This window comes from Schistocerca serialis, chromosome 2 (assembly GCF_023864345.2).
Source record: "Schistocerca serialis cubense isolate TAMUIC-IGC-003099 chromosome 2, iqSchSeri2.2, whole genome shotgun sequence".
NCBI classification, from domain to species: Eukaryota; Metazoa; Arthropoda; class Insecta; order Orthoptera; family Acrididae; genus Schistocerca; species Schistocerca serialis.
The window spans coordinates 881,760,880-881,774,752 of NC_064639.1; the positions used below are offsets into that span (position 1 = coordinate 881,760,880).

At 42.5% G+C, this 13,873-nt stretch overlaps 1 protein-coding gene across 1 annotated transcript in view; it reads left to right on the forward strand.

Moving 5' to 3' along the window:
• Nucleotides 1-6,613, forward strand: part of LOC126456490 (piggyBac transposable element-derived protein 4-like) — a 94,559-nt gene extending 87,946 nt beyond the window's left edge. The window contains exons 4-5 of the mRNA XM_050092241.1: nt 4,768-4,894; nt 4,998-6,613. Coding sequence (XP_049948198.1) covers nt 4,768-4,894; nt 4,998-6,613 — 1,743 coding nt within the window. The remainder of the gene's footprint in view (nt 1-4,767; nt 4,895-4,997) is intronic.
• Nucleotides 6,614-13,873: the final 7,260 nt, after the last annotated feature.

Sequence of the window (13,873 nt, forward strand, 5' to 3'; positions counted from 1 at the left end):
GCTCGCGATCTATATGTCCCAACTTCAGCAAACGTAATTTCTCTCGAACTGCTTCGCACGCCTGAATGACTTTATGCTTTTCGACATCTCGAAGGATTCTAATCAAGGCTCTGAATATCACGTGGTTTTATATATGCTTTGTTGTACTTCTTCTTCTCCTTTTTTCCTACGCCACCTTCTTCAATAACAACGTCCTCGGCTTCTATCATGCCCTCAATTGCGCTAATTCTGTTCTCTATCCGGTTTTGGGTAATGGCAAGAAGTTTCTGGGTGTCCTTTAATTCCCTTGCAACTTTAACTAGTCTGGACTCAAGATTTTTAAATTTGATATCGGTGTAGATTCGGGCACTCTGTCTTTGCACACCTAATCTCTCAGACTGAGCGTCCGCCATGCATGCGAATTTGTCCGTGGTGAAATGTTAACTGATGGGATAAGGTATTTTCGTACGTTTATATATGGATAAAGTCTTGGAAGTTCCGGCTATACCTACCGTCATTTAGTTTACGGGTTTTATCAATAACGAGAAAGCCGTATTGTGAGTGGTTCCAGCAATCAGCACATACCTTTACAAATTCATTTTACGACATGTCGCTCCCTACGTGAGCATGGTAAATGTGCTTTAAATTGAGGTTGTCTTGTTTGAATGCTATAATGAGGTTTGCGTTGTCCCTCACCAGCTGTTTTGAGATCCTGGAATACGTTTGATTCAGATAAAATACATCAACACCCATATGATGGCCAAAGCAGAAATATTTACAGATTTGATCTTGCTTTTCAACAGCGACATCGTCAAATATGAAGGCAGTGTTAGGCTTTACCTCTTCAGGTGGGGGGGGGGGGCATCGTAGCTTTCACTGAAGGCTCTGGACGTTACACCGTCTACTCCATCTAATATTTTCTTAATTAACTGGTACTTGGGCGGAAAGAGTGTTTTGGAGAAGACGAAAAGGTGCTCGAAGCGGACTCCGTCTATATGCGTTAACAGAGCCGTGAGGAGATTTGTCTTACCACAGCTGGATGGACCTACAATTATAGCTCGTATGCTGTCAGGAAGGAGTGGTCCATTCTTGTTGGTCTTCTGGTCCTGGTCATCATCACAGAACCAGTCACCTACAACAAAGCCCTTGAGGCGAAGGTGTTTCACCCAGTCCGCCATGATACCTACTGTGGTAGGTCAAGGTGTGGAATACGCTTTCATATGATTAAAAATATGAGTTTGTGTGTAGTCACTATAGCGCAGTCACCTTACCAACTGAGCTACAGCGGCTACACAATAGAATGAACTCGTGGTGGTATATTTAAAGGGAAGGCAGTCATATAGATTAACGTAGGTGACAAATGGTTCAAATGGCTCTGAGCACTATGGGACTCAACTGCTGTGGTCATAAGTCCCCTAGAACTTAGAACTACTTAAACCTAACTAACCTAAGGACATCACACACATCCATGCCCGAGGCAGGATTTGAACCTGCGACCGTAGCGGTCGTGCGGTTCCAGACTGAAGCGCCTTTAACCGCGTGGCCACTCCAGACGACCGTAGGTGACATTTTGTCTTGACAAATAAAAACATGCAATTACAAATTTAATGTTATAAAATAATATATTTATTTATTAAAATATTTACAAATATGATCAGCATGAGAAAAAATCAGTCCACTCTTTTTTAAGCGGTGCAGCAGAAGTACAGTAGCCGGCCGCGGTGGTCTAGCGGTTCTAGGCGCTCAGTCCGGAACCGCGCGACTGCTACGGTCGCAGGTTCGAATCCTGCCTCAGGCATGGATGTGTGAGATGTCCTTAGGTTAGTTAGGTTTCAGTAGTTCTAAGTTCTAGGGGACTGATGACCACAGATGTTAAGTCCCGTAGTGCTCAGAGCCATTTGAACCATTTTTTAGAAGTACAGTATTTGGAAAATAGCTGCTTCTTGTATGCTTGAAATTCAGCGCGTATATCTCGTAATATTATGGGTGAATTACAATAGTGCGGTATTCCATCAGTAAATTTGAGTTCGACATTTTCAACACTTATTCGAGGAATAGCAGAAGACTTGGGCACTGGTGTTATACACATACTAAAACAACGTTCTATTTCATCTATGTGGATGCTACATGTGTGAAGCCAGTTAATGATGTTGGTGCACACTGCCTGAATATATGGGCACCATCTATTTAGTCTCTCTATCGTACTAGTTAGAGCCATGTCTAAATTGAACAAGTTATCAACAGTGGGGTGGTGCATGAAAATACAATAACCATCAGCACTTTTAATTTTCAGTGTAGCATCATCATACATTGGTAGAATACTCACAGTTAGACTGCCACAGTACATGTCCTGGTAGGAGTGGGATGGATAATATTCGGTAGCCACATGATTCTTGATTTGTGTTTTTAAACGACACACTTCATCCCACTCGTAGTCAGAAAATTTCACTTTAATATTTTTGAGCACATTTTCCAGTACTAACACAGTTGAGAGGCTACCGTATTGTGAAATTTCAAGTCCTACATGGATACGTTTTGAACCACTAACTGTTAACACGTAGCTTGAGGCGAATAGTAAAGGATGATGTGCAGTGGGGGTCGGTATCTTCTCATCCACGACATCCACACCAGCGCTGTTAGCCTGTTGTTCTTGCACTGATGGTGGAATGTCCCTTGTGAGATTATGATCAGTGGATGATGCGTATGAAGGAGCACAGCCTCTGGCACTGACATTAACACGTGGCTATCCTGCTCCAGCACACTGAGAAGCTGAGCTACAGGATCCTGCGTGGAAGAGTCCGAGGCCTTCACTTGCGTGGACCGGGACATGCTGGGACCTGCTGATGCTTGTGTCATGGGTGGAGCTGCTGGAGGACCAAGACGAATATCGATAAGAAATGATGTGATGTTGGTAGAGAAATAATAATAATAGCAATAATAATAATCTGAGGACTTACTTTTCTGGTGCTGCTTGCTCCTCCTCCTATTCTGCTGTGGTGGTGACTGATGCTTCATCTTCACAGACTGGAACAGAGATGGACGAGCTGCTGAGTGCTCCTTATATAGAAGCCAACTACGTCATCATGATGCTGTGCTGCTATTGGTTGAATAAGGTGAACACGTGACCTATCGAAGTGCCCTCTAGCGGAGAACTTGTGAACTAGATCAGTTCGTCGCTCTGCTGGATCGGAGGCAGTCGTCTCTTGTGGGCTGGGAGCTTATATGTGGGCTTTCAACAGTATCAGATGTTTCCATGAGATGGGTAATGCATTTTTAAAGCATTTCGTTGGAGGGACTTTATTTGGAGGACTGTGTTCTTGTTCTTATTCATATGTTCCACGATTAATGCACGTTTCCATTCATTCCATGTAGGAAGTTATGGGGGCAGTCCTCGGATGTATGCTTGCAAACTACACTGCTGTTAAACTCATCGCGGTCGAACACCAATAACTCATCAATTGAACACATTCTGCAGGATAGGCTTCAATGGTATATACGTTGTATACAAATATGCTTACGCTGAAGCGAATTGGCGTCAACTGAACGTCGCTTGCGTTTTGGAAGAGTGAATGTTTGATGGTAAATAAGCCTGCAGTTTGCGCATGCACATGAGCATATGCTGGTTACGGGATGCATCCTGGCTCCATCCCTCTGCATTGCCGAAATCTGCTGAACAGAATTCTTGTACTTATTGCTCCGACAGTCCTCCATTATCATACGCTTCCACACCTCATGTAGTGAACTGTGGCTACAGTCCTCCCTCGAATGTCTGCATGAAATGCAGTTATTGACGGCTGCTCCATCACCCACATCCATGTCTATGATCGAACACATGACAACAACAACCCAGCAAAGACTGAATGTGCAGGAGAACGGTAATGGTAGTTCAGTGGAGGTAGCACAATTGGCTTTCTTCCCGCCAAAATCAACCATCTTTAATGATGTCACGGTGGCCCTCTCTGGTGGCAAGGGTATGAACTAACACAGTTGGATTGCATACACACGTGCATGATATAAATAATAATGAATAATAATAAATGATAATGAATGCTAATAAATGATAATCAATAATAATAAAGACAAGTACGGTTTTTGCATGCATTATCCTGTTGTAATTCAAACTTCTCGCCATTTTTTTTCTAGTGGCTTAGGTTAGTGAACATAGCACGATTGGGTTATTTTCCCGCCAAAATTGAAAATTCCCGCCATTTTTTCGTGAGGTCAGGATAGTGGACGTAGCACAATTGGCCTATTTTCCCGCCAAGTCTACATGCCACCATCTTGGATGACGTCATCGCCGCCATCTGGAATAAATTTGGCAACAATGCAGCATGGCCTGGCACGAACCTTGCCCTACTACTAATGTTGGCTCTTAAATATGTAAGTTTGGTGACCATTGATCTAGACCATTAGAAATCAGCTGGCCTTTGTGGCCTAGCGGTTCTTGGCGCTCCAGTCGGGAACCGCGCTGCTGCTACGGTCACATGTTCGAATCCTGCCTTGGGCATGGATGTGTATGCTGTCGTTAGGTTAGTTAGGTTTAACACTCTAAGCGCCAAGCCCGTAAAATTTACGGGCCTGGGATCGCGCGAAAATCACCAAGCCCGTAAAATTTACGGGCCGCTACATTTAATTTCATTCAAAACACTGCAACGTTATTTCTACGGGTTTGGCCAGCGCTATACGTTTTTCAGATGTTTATTAACAAAATGCGTCCATAGATGTCACGGCAGCGCTGTAATTCATGTTAAAACTTATCTTTGCGTTCTCAGTCTGTATATCATTCAGTTGTTTGTCATCATGTTTCGGCGCGGTTTATCAGACGCAGAAATTGCGGATTTGATCAATCATAGCGACACTCTGGATAATGTAGAGAGTGATTCAGACGATTCTGAATGCAATGGTGTGTTTGAAGGTACGTATTTCCGAATTTTCCACGTAATTGTGCAGTACGCACATATCTGTTGAACATGTGTAAACGATGTATGTAGTTACACATAATGTGATATTCTTTTTAGAAGACGAGATTGATGACAGTTTGTCTTCAGATGAAGACGAGAATGATGTTGAAGGTGTTGCTTCAAATCCAGCAGCTGTGCCGTATCCGAAAGACAGTGAGTGGACTGCAGTTGACACCTACCGACCTCTGCCTGTCAACACGACACCCAGGCAGATACTAGTGGATATTGATGAGTCGAGTTCTGTACTGGATTGCAGTAAAGTGTTCCTTACTGACAGTGACGTAAATGAACTCAAGAGACAGACAAATTTGTATGCATCACAGACAATACAGAAGAAAAGAAGAGGAAATAATCTGAAGCCCCATTCAGTTTTGAGTTCGTGGAAGCCAGTGACTATAAGTGAGATGAGGCGTTTCTTGGGTATTATTTTCCACATGTGTGTTTCGAAAAAGCCAAAAATTGCGGACCATTGGAGCACTAATCCTGTTCTTAGTTGTAACTTTTGTCCCCATGTCATGAGCCGTTTGCGTTTCACTCAGATACTGTCATGCTTGCATCTTGTTGACAATTCAAATCAGAAAAAACCAGGCGAAGATGGATTTCATCCACTTTACAAAGTTTTGCCATATTATAATAATTTGAAGGAGCGATGTATCCAGGCATATCGTCCCTCAGAAAAAGTGACAATTGATGAAGGAATTTGCCCATTTCGAGGTCGTGTGAGTTTCCGTGTTTACATGCAAAATAAGCCTCATAAGTATGGACTGAAAGTATATGCTGTTGCTGAAGCCAGTAGTGGCTATGTTGTAAATTTTGAAGTTTATGCTGGTAAGCATATTGTTGACAATTCTTCGTCTGCGGTTATTTTGCGATTGTTGTCTGACAGCAGCTTGCTGAACAAAGGCCACACTGTGTATTTAGATCGATTTTATTCCAGTCCAGAGCTATTTCAGCAACTGGCAGAGAAAGGCACTGGAGCTGTTGGTACTGTGAACAAATCCAGGAAAGGATTGCCTAAAGATTTAGTATCTGCTAAGCTGAAAAAGGGCGAAATGTCTTTTCGGCGTAAAGATAATGTATTGGCAATGAAGTGGAAAGATAAGAGAGATGTGTATACATTGTCTACAAGGCATCAAGCAACATTTGGTACGCATACTAAGAGAAATGGGTCTGTAGTATTGAAACCACTTCAGGTACTTGATTACAACCTCAATAAAATTGGAGTGGATATTGGAGACCAACGCCTGCAGTACAATCCGTTCCAGCACAGAACTGTGAAATGGTGGCGAAAATTATATTTCCATTTGCTGCTTATGGGAGTATCAAATGCATTTTGGCTGTACAATGCAGTGCACAGGAAGAAAATTACAATAACAGACTTTATAACAGTGCTTGCAGTTCAGCTTGTTGAAGACGACACACTTGAATTCATTCCAAGAAATGAAGGAACTGTAGGTCGGCTAACAAAGAGACATTTTTTGCAGCACATACCTGCAACTACTAAGAAGTATGCTGCTCGTGTGTGTCACGTGTGCAGTTCCAGGAGCAAGAAACAGAGTGGCAAGGCTTCTCGCAAAGAGACACGATACGAATGTGAACAGTGTGGCGTTGCACTCTGCCTGGAACCTTGCTTTAAAATTTTCCACACTAAAAAACAATATGATTCTGTGTGAAATTTATATGTAATACTGTATACTATCAGAAACATGTAATGTAGTGCCACAATTTTGGTTAAAAATAAATCACAATTGTATTCCCTTATTCGTATGACTTTTTCTAAATTCTTAAAACATCTAAGTGATTTCTATAACTGTACCTTAAAGCTGTGCATTGTAAAGTAGTTTCTTTCACTCAGAATTAAAGTAGAAATGTGCAGCTTCAAGATGGTACCAAATTTGCCACAATCCAAACAGTAGATTTGATGCAGTAATTTTTTTAATATTGGTAAAATTGCCCGGTTTCTAGGGACGGGTGCATAAAATAGGCCTGGTACAGAGAGTGTTAAGTAGTTCTAAGTCTAGGGGACTGATGACCTCAGATGTTGAGACCCATAGTGCTCAGATTCATTTCAACCATTAGAAATCAGTCAAAATCCCAGGGTATTAAAATGACACATACAAATGACGATCTAGAGTAAGTGTACTCTATGAAATTCTTACGATTAATCGTAAATATGAAGTATTTGAAGTGGAATGAATATGTTGATCACTCAGCAAAGTAATTCTGCAGCTTTACATTTGCCCTGCAAATACTTGCTAGTACCACTGGCGTGGACACAAGGAAAACCGCAAGGCATTGTTACATCCAATCTGTCATAAGGTACAATATTGCTTTCCGGGGTTCAAGCAACATGTAACACATACCGAAGGAGCAGAAAAGAATCATAAGAAGGTTGTGTGCTGTACATCACATAATCAGCTGTTTAACAATATTCAATTACTAAAAGTGTGGTGTCACCGCCACACACAACACTTGCTAGGTGGTAGCTTTAAATCGGCCGCGGTCCATTAGTACATGTCGGACCCGCGTGTCGCCACTGTGTGATCGCAGACCGAGCGCCACCACAAGGCAGGTCTCGAGATACGGACTAGCACTCGCCCCAGTTGTACGGACGGCGTAGCTAGCGACTATACTGACGAAGCCTCGCTCCTTTGCGGAGCCGATAGAATAGCCTTCAGCTAAGTCAATGGCTACGACCTAGCAAGGCGCCATCAGTAACATTGCATGTATCTAAAGAGTCTCACTTGTATCGCCACGATCTCCAGATGTACCAAAAGAATGGATTAAAGTTAAGTATTCCAGAAGCTACGTACTTTTCCTTATAGCAATCATTACGTATCCTGTTTCAGACCTCACGCCATCCTGCTTTGGCTTAGCGCGTGCCTTTCGGCTTCCTCTCATTGTGTCTAGGCTGTCTTGTCTAGACACAACAAAAAGGTCTTTACGTAGATATTTAGAGCTGTTGAAGGAAAAGAATAAGGGTAATTGTAAGCTCAGTTTAAACTGAAACACTCAAACTCTTTAGTTGTGAGAACAACAAACTAAATGGCAAGAACCTCATAAGCTTAAAATGGCTCTGAGCACTATGGGACTTAACATCTATGGTCATCAGTCCCCTAGAACTTAGAACTACTTAAACCTAACTAACCTAAGGACAGCACACAACACCCAGCCATCACGAGGCAGAGAAAATCCCTGACCCCGCCGGGAATCGAACCCGGGAACCCGGGCGTTGGAAGCGAGAACGCTACCGCATGACCACGAGATGCGGGCGCATCATACGCATAAAGCCAGACTCACCGAAAACTCATGCTTCATGATACTCTACTACTTTTCTAGAATTCAATAGAAAATTTCACAAGTGGTGAATTAATTATTTACGCCAGATGTAGCTTATCAGTAGTCTATTTTGTGTAAATGTAGCTGAGTTTCTCCAGAAATATTATATTAATGTTAAAATAGTGCTGTCTCTCATTAACTATAGTTCTATATGAGTGAAGTTATGTTACCCGTTCTTTTATGTGTCTTCTGTGTTAAGATGAAATGATTAGCGTCAATACACTACCATATAAATCAATGACATTCCTCATTCAAATTTCGTGGTTTGGGAGTAAGAGGAGAGTTGGTGTTGCACAAAATTCTTAATACATTGGCTACTGCATGACACGCAGTGGAGGGGTAGAATGTATCTGACAGCTTTCCAGACGAGTGGTTGGATCTCTCAGAAGCTGTGAGCTGCTAGCAGGCAACGTGTGCCTGCTGCGTGTGTCAATAGGGACAGTGTGGCTAGCGGCCGTCTACCTGCCTCCTCCCACCGCTCACTCGCTAATGGGGCCGGGATTTGCACGCTCGCCCTGCCGCCACCCGCAGGTCATTACGGGGTCCCCGGACGGTGGGCGGTGGCAGAGATGGTGGAGGGGGGGGGGGAGGAGGAAGGGGGGAGAGTGAGCTGCCAGATGAGCAGCAGCAGCAGCAGCAGCACAAACAGTGTTGCGTCCTGCCAGGTACTAACGAGGTAGTTCCATGCTTCTGCCATGATGTGCCATACGCATCTAAAAACATTACCACGCTGCTGAGTGGGTTCATTTGTCAGTTTGAGGCTCTTGGTATTCGCTAAGGAATGTTATGTTCACCGAGATCCCAACAGGTTGAAATTTTCGCTAGGCTAAAATTACCATCCAAGTTGTGCCCCATCATTCTGCAGAGTTTGGTATCAAAATGTTCATAAAAAGGTTTACGGCAAATATTTTTTTTCTTTGCTTTGATGCCAGTAAAAACCAGGTTACTTAGACATAGCTTGAAGTTTAATTACTCCAAAGTTACAAAAAAAAAGCGTCGTGAAACATTTATCCTCTCACTTACCATTGCCATATCGTTAATAAACTTAATCAGTAATACATCCTTGTGGTGCCAGGAAAGATAAACATCTCGTCTACTTCTATCCTCACACTGTTCAAATAAATCTGCATTGTAGAACTAACATATTTTCAGTACCTCATTTTGCTAGGACCATTTAACAGAAATCATAAGAGTATGCAGGAGACAAACTGTTGTGATCATTCAGGTATACCAGATATGACTGATTAACTGTGTCCTTTAGAGTGTTCAGCTGAGTTGTTGATTCTGTTTTATTCAAAATGCCAGATGTCTATTCAACAAACTTTTTAAAAAAGATATCGCATCTCTGAAACAACAAGAGTTAGAGCACAGTGGGTTAGCCGTGCTGAGTAGCTGCGCGGTGTGAGGCGCCTTTCTAAGGTTTTCGCGACTCTAATCAGAGATTCGAGTCCTGCCTCGGGCACGGGTGTGTATGTTGTCCTTAGCGTAAGTTAGTTTAACTTAGATTAAGTAGTGTGTAAGCCTAAGGACCGATGACCTCAGCAGTTTGGTCCCATAGGAACCTACCATCACCACCACTAATGTGGGTTGCTGTAGAACCATTAGCACGTCTCAAAAGTTTTCTTTCTGTTATGCCAGAATTTCAGTATATGTACTACTAAGCGTTCTGCCAATGTTTGGGTCAGTTTAGTGTCATCAAAAGTTCCGACTGGCTTATTGATTCATGCACGAACGGTAGCGATGGCCTTGACTGGTGTGTACGTATGATCCTTGAAGTAACATCACAAACAGAAGTCTAACGACGTGACACAAGGAGAGCGTGAGGCCCATATGATTTGATCATTACAAACCATCCACCTCTCTGCACATGTGTCCCTGAGCAACATTTCCAGGTGGTACACGACTCACTGATTTCTGTAGCCTGCGCTGCAAATACAGCTTGCACTCTGTCAGCATGTGCTTGAGGCGCAAGGAGATGACTACGTCGGAAAAGGTCTTTGACACTTCCGGTTGCTTCAAAGGTTTTGAATCACCCCATTACGTTTACTTCTGCTGGAGGTGACATCCCATACTGGTGTCGGTAATTCCGCAGTGTCATTGACACAGAGTTTGACTCTCCATACAAGGTGACATATTGATCTTTCTCCTGGTCTGCGGCCATTTTCTACATCTACATCTACATGGCTACTCAGCAATTCACACTTAAGTGCCTGACAGAGGGTTCATCAAACCATTTTCATACTACTTCTCTACCATTCTACTCTCGAATGGCGCATGGGGAAGAGGAACACCTAATTATTTCCGTTCGAGCTCTGATTTATCTTATTTTATTATGATGATCATTTCTCCCTACGTAGGTGGGTGTCAACAAAATATTTTCGTATTTGGGAGAGAAAGTTGGTGATTGAAATTTCGTAAATAGATCTCACCGCAAAGAAAACCACCTTTGTTTCAGTGACTGCCACCCCTACTCGAGTATCATGTCAGTGACACTCTCACCCCTATTGTGCGATAACACGAAACGAGCTGCCGTTCTTTGCACTTTTTTGATGTCCTCCGCCAATCCTGCCTAGTAAGGATCCCACACCACGCAGCAATATTCCAGCAGAGGACGGACAAGTGTAATGTAGGCTGTCTCTTTAGTGGGTTTGTCGCATCTTCTATGTGTTGTGCAAACAAAGCGCAGTCTTTGTTTCGCCTTCCCCACAATATTATCTATGTGGTCTTTCCAATTTAAGTTGCTCGTAATTGTAATTCCTAGGTATTTAGTCGAATTGACATCCCTTAGATTTGTGCCATTTATCGTATACCCAAAATTTATCGGATTTCTTTTAGTACCCATATGGATGATTTCGCACTTGTCTTTGTTCAGTGCCTATTGCACTTTTCGCACCATTCAGAAATTCTCTCTAGATCATTTTGTAATTGGAATTGATCGTCTGATGATTTTACTAGACGGTGAATTACAGCGTCATCCGCAATTAGTCTAAGGGGGCTGCTCAGATTATCACCTAAATCATTTATGTAAGTCAGGAACAGCACAGGGCCTATGGCACTATTACCTTGCGGAACGCCAGATATCACTTCTGTTCTACTCGATGATTTACCGTCTATCACTACGAACTGGACCTCTCTGACAGGAAATCACGAACCCAGTCATACAACTGAGACGATACTCCATATGCACGCAATTTGATTTATAGTCACTTGTGAGGAACGGTATGAAAAGCCTTCTGGAAATCTAGGAATTTGCAATCGATCTGAGTTCCCTTGTCGACAGCACTCATTACTTCATGGGAATAAAGAGCTAGCTGTGTTGCACACGAACGATATTTTCTGAATCCATGTTGGTTATGTATCAATAAGTCATTTTCTTCAACGTGATTCATAATGTTCGAGTACAGTATATGCTCCAAAATCCTACTGAAAATTGAGATCATTGATATTGGTATTTAATTCAATGGGTTACTCCTATTTCCTTTCTTGAATATTGGTGTGACCTGTGCAATTTTCCAGCCTTTAGGAACAGACCTTTCGTGAAGTGAGCGGTAGTATATGATTGCTAAGAAAGGCGCTATTGCGTCTGCATACTCTCAAAGGAAACTGATTGGTATACCATCTGGACCGGAACACTTGCCTTTCTTAAGTGCTTTGAGTGTTTCGCAACACTTAAGATATCTACTTTTATGTCACTCATGCTAACAGCTGTTTTGGTTTAGAATTCTGGAATATTTACTTCGTCTTCTTTCGTGAAGGAATTTCGGGAAACTGTATGTTGTAACTACGCTTTAGTGGCACCACCATCGGTAATATTTCCATCGGTACCGGGCAGTGACGGTAATGGCTGATTTTTGTCACCGGTCTACTTTACATACGACCAGAATCTCTTTGGTTCAGAATGGCTCTGAGCACTATGGGACTTAACTTCTGAGGTCATCAGTCCCCTAGAATTTAGAACTACTTAAACCTAACTAATATAAGTACATCGCACACTTCCATGCCCGAAGCAGGATTCGAACCTGCGACCACAGTCACTTTGGATTTTCTACCATAGCTTGAGACAGTGTTTCACTGTGGAAACTATTAAAAGCATCTCGCATAGACTTCCGGACTAAATGAACTCAAAATCATATCTGCAAGAAAGTACAAAGGTAAAAGCTCTGAGATCTGCTAAACGTTTTACGACGAAACACATTTCTCTGCGTCTAATACTTTCCACCCTATAATTTTTGGAAATGGTAACAGTAATTTATAGAATTTCTGCATTTCAGCAACCGACCCAGTAGTCTTCTTTAGGCGCTGCAAGCCGTTTTGTTATCAACACACTATGCTATCACACTGTGAACTGCTGGCGCTGCCGCACTGAGCTCTGAGAAACAGACGATTATCAGCAGGTGTAACAGGCGCCAGGTGATGAACTCTCGGCTGTAAACAGCGGTTTGAGACAGACAACTTCATAGTCCGGTTTGAGTCCAGGCAGTAAGGGCTTAGAATAGTACAGCTCGCAACATCTGAATAAGACGCCTTGCTCTGTAACCGAATCGCTGTACACACAATGGAATCAACAACTCGTTTTAACATCTGATAGCATACCATTAAGTAAGTTCTTATTAAGTAACGTGGGTAGAGCGGTTTATTAGAACCCTGATGTAGAGAGTGAATCGTAGTGGCGAAATACTAAATCCCTGCCTTATATCCTTATTAATTCAAATATTTCATTCTTGGTCTCCCACTCTTATTTCTTGTGTGTATTGTACATTATCTGCCTCTCACTCTAGCTTGCCCCTATTTTTCTCATAATCTCGAATATCTTGCGCCATTTTACACTGTCGAGCGGATTCTCCAGATCGTGTCTAGATTTTTCCTTAGTCTTACTTCCATTATCAACTGCAACGTCAGAATGCCTCTCTGGTGCCTTTACCCTTTCATAAAGCCAAACTGATCGTCATTTAACACATCCTTAATTTTCTTTTAAATTCTTCTGTATTTTATTCTAATCAAAAACTTGGATGCTTGTACATCCAGTCTCGTATATGCTACACAGCAACGTAAACCGCCGTTTTGTTGCCTCTTCCCTAGATGATTTTATGAATTCCGATGTAATTCTATCCATACCTTCTGCATTGTTAGGTATTAAGTCATCCAAAGCGGTTTTCAATTCTCCTTTTAGTACTAGATATGTCTTCCCAATCGACTCCTGCCTCTACTTTTGTCTCCTTATCAGACAAGTCCTGCCCCTCACAGCCGGCCGGAGTGACCGAGTGGTTCTAGGCACTACAGTCTGGAACTGCGCGACCGCTACGGTAACAGGTTTGTATCCTGCCTCGGGCATGGATGTGTGTGATGTCCTTAGGTTAGTTAGGTTTAAGTAGTTCTAAGTTCTAGGGGACTGATGACCACAGCAGATAAGTCCCATAGTGCTCAGAGCCATTTGCACCATTTTTTTCCCCTCACAGAGGCCACCATTGTGCTCTTTCCACCCATCCGCTATCTCTTCTGCGGTTAACAGTGGAATTATCGTTGCACTCTTAATGTTACCTCCATTACTTTTAAATTCACCGAAGGTTGAGTTGACTTTTGTATATGCTGAGTCA